Source organism: Pundamilia nyererei, unplaced genomic scaffold, assembly GCF_000239375.1.
Source record: "Pundamilia nyererei isolate P.nyererei 1_Seehausen unplaced genomic scaffold, PunNye1.0 scaffold00011, whole genome shotgun sequence".
NCBI classification, from domain to species: domain Eukaryota; kingdom Metazoa; phylum Chordata; class Actinopteri; order Cichliformes; family Cichlidae; genus Pundamilia; species Pundamilia nyererei.
Genome location: NW_005187412.1, coordinates 5,383,155 through 5,386,365, shown reverse-complemented (window position 1 = coordinate 5,386,365; position 3,211 = coordinate 5,383,155). Strand labels below are relative to the sequence as shown.

Genomic DNA, 3,211 nt, shown 5'->3' with positions numbered 1-3,211 from the left:
TATATGATAAATGCTCACTATCTTTAGGGCATAATTTCAGGGAAAGCATTTGAGTCCACGCACAGAGCTACAAGATTAGTTTGCAATCACAAATAGCTGTTTAAATGTGATACTATCACCACATCATACATTATTCCCACATGCCCCCATCTACTCCCTCCCTGACACCTACTTGATGGCTTTATTTTCCCCTCGACCTCTCACTGAATCTGGAGAGCTGGCAGCCTCCATCCCGGGCTTATTCCTCTTCCCCTGCAAAGACACGAGAGAGACAGAGAGAGTAAGAGGGACACACATCTTAGAGGCGTGTTTCTCATCGTTTATAAAGGCATCTGTGCAAGTCAAGTGTTCATTACTCAGGTTTTTAGAATAACATCAGGTTCCAACACATGTTGTAAAATGTAATAAATGAGGGAAGAGTGCACACTGGTTTGATGCCAGGGACCACTTAACTAAAATGAGATGCAAATACACAATCTCACATGCATGATACATGGGCAAAAATGTTTTCGCACACAAGAAGCACACACGCAGACACACACACACACAGCGCAGCTGCAGGCTACATCAGACTTAAAGTGAAATCAGACACATTAAGATAATGAGATAACTCAAGATTTCAAAACAGGAAGTCATTCGTGAAAGCCTTCGGAGGTGCCACCGCATTGTTTATTACAGCTGAAGCTGTAGTTACAGCATAGCCGGAGGGCCTGCACATATCACCACTGCGCCTATGCTGTGATGTGTGTCTCCTCAAAAAAATCAAAGTAGTTTTTGGGTCTACAACAGCTTTTGTTTTCTGAAAAAGCTTCCCGTGCTTGTGGAGATTGCTGTGGCATGTTTTGATAGTTAAGATTGAACAAATAAGTTAAATTCTCCATCGCTGCCAGGAAGAGTCAATAAAATGTAATGGAAATCTAACTGACATGCCTTTACTGTAGTGTCGCAGTAGGTGAAATCAGATGCTGGGCTGTACCATATATAAAAAAGCTGCGGGTCATGCAATTAAACCTCGGCATCGAAAAAATCTGTGATATGATATGAAAGAATGATATGTCAGATCTTATATAAAAGGGAAAAACACACATTTACAGACTGGAAATCTAAAGGGTTTCCTCTCAAACCGAAAACAGCTGCTTTTTAAGGTGAAGCCAGCTCATTTGGGAGACGGTGAAATTCTAACCGGGCAACGTAACTGCATACATTGCTGCTGCGATGGCTTATAAACCGTATCTTACCTACTCTGTGCAAATATTTTCTACTTAATGGATAGTGCTTTCAGCAAAGCAATATACAGTAGTTACAGTTATTGACCTCTATGTTTTATTGAACTCTGTATTTATTAAACTCTTGGGGGTGATAACACTGAGCTCTTTCCCGCTGAGTCACACCGACTCTCGCTTCTTACATAATGTTTTTCCATTATAAGCTCACGACAACGACATGAGGTGCACATATGTAATAAAATGTCCACCAAATAGGCAAGACATAAAATTGCTGTTAGACTTTTTTATGTTTGCTTTGAGGCAAATTACATGTTGGACTCGTTCCTATTTGAAGATTTCAGCTACATTACCATCTGTTGCTGTAATTAATTATCCACAAAATCAACTTGACATGCGTTTTAATTACATATGCATATTTTCATAAAAAATATATACCAATCCTCTCTACGGACTATTAATAAGAATATCGCACCATGCCGGGGGGGTAAAAAACTCAAACTTGAAATGTGGTGGTGACATTTTAAATTTAACATTAATTTCGCAAATGCTGACTAATTGAGTGTTGAAGGGCAGGTATTTATATTATTTTAATCTTTTTCTCGTTTTCTTGCTTTTTCTCAGTGTGTCTCTTAGAAGCTGTTTGAGGCTGAAGTTGTGACGTGATTCCTTCCTGCACTCTCGTCACAGCTTCGACAAACAAAGGTGAATTTTAATGTCAGGCCGAGAGAAAAGCAGCCATAGTGGTGTTGCTTGAACACAAACATTATATTGTGTACTACTTGTACTTTTCCTGCTGTTTGAGGGACCCTACAAATGTAGAAAACATACAAATTTAAAAGCCGGCTGAGCAGTGAGTTCACACCCAGGGCAGACATACTGCTAGTGACACACTTAACAGCTACTCGTCCCGCAGCCATGTAGGTAACATAAAGAAATGATGAGGACTGTCTGACATCAGGATTTGCTGTGCTGCTCTTCCTTACATTATATGTACACATCATCCACAGTGGATTTTAATTCAAACAATAAAGATGTGGCTAAAGTGCAGACTGTCATCTTTAAGAGAGGAAACAAATGCTGTGTTTCCTCCCTTGAGTTGCTTTGCCAGGCTTTAACTGTAACATCCCATTTGTTTTAGGTTGACAAACTCTTGGGTTGCTTTTGCAGTATGCTTTGGGTCATTAGCCATATGACTGTGAAGTGCAGCCAATCAGTTTTACAGCATTTGTCTGAATCTGAGCAGAGAGCATGGCCCTGTACTCTTCAGAAATCATCCTGCTACTTCTATCTGCAGTCATATCATACATGGTTGTTTCATAAGACTGCCTGCACCATGTTTGACAGATGATGTGGTATGCTTCAGATCAATAGCTGTTTTCTTCTCTAGACTTCTCTCTTCTCATCCTTCTGGTACAAATTACTCTTGGTTGCATCTGTCTAAAGATTATTATTATTAAAAGTCTAATCTGGCCTTCTTGTTCTTGAGTGTAACCAGTGGTTTGCACCTGTTATTCTAAACCCTCTGTATTTCTATTACATGAAGTGTTGTGAATTTGTCTTTTTTCTTTCAGTTGTCTTTCTTGGAAATATTTCAAGAAATGGAAAAAAGGTTTCTGGCACAAGTTTAGCTACTTGTAAGTGTAATATATTCGTGTCATCATCCATCCTTTAGCCTATGATTGCTTCCTTCACTTGTTTAAACATCTCTTTGGATCTCATATTGAGTGAAAAGACACCAAACACAAGTTCAACACTTGGAGCTTGAGCTCTTTTATCTACTTAATTTGAACAAGCCTCAACTTAGCTAATTATAGGCCAATCTCCAACCTTCCTTTCCTATCGCTTGTCCTGCTAGACTTCAGTACAGCGTAGGGCTGGGCCATATCATACCATTCACGGTAATACTGGTATAATATTGAGCAACGATAAGAAAATGAAATATCGCGATAGAATATGGGTAAAACGCGCATGCGCAGTGCCTTTGT

General features: G+C 39.5%; 1 protein-coding gene across 2 annotated transcripts in view; it reads right to left on the bottom strand.

Annotated features, from left to right (window-relative positions):
• The window catches only part of syt7b (synaptotagmin VIIb), a 130,266-nt gene that overhangs the window by 61,833 nt on the left and 65,222 nt on the right, over window positions 1–3,211 (bottom strand). For both annotated transcript variants that reach the window (XM_005724295.1, XM_013908494.1), the window contains exon 3: window positions 173–252. In XM_005724295.1, coding sequence (XP_005724352.1) covers window positions 173–252 — 80 coding nt within the window. The remainder of the gene's footprint in view (window positions 1–172; window positions 253–3,211) is intronic.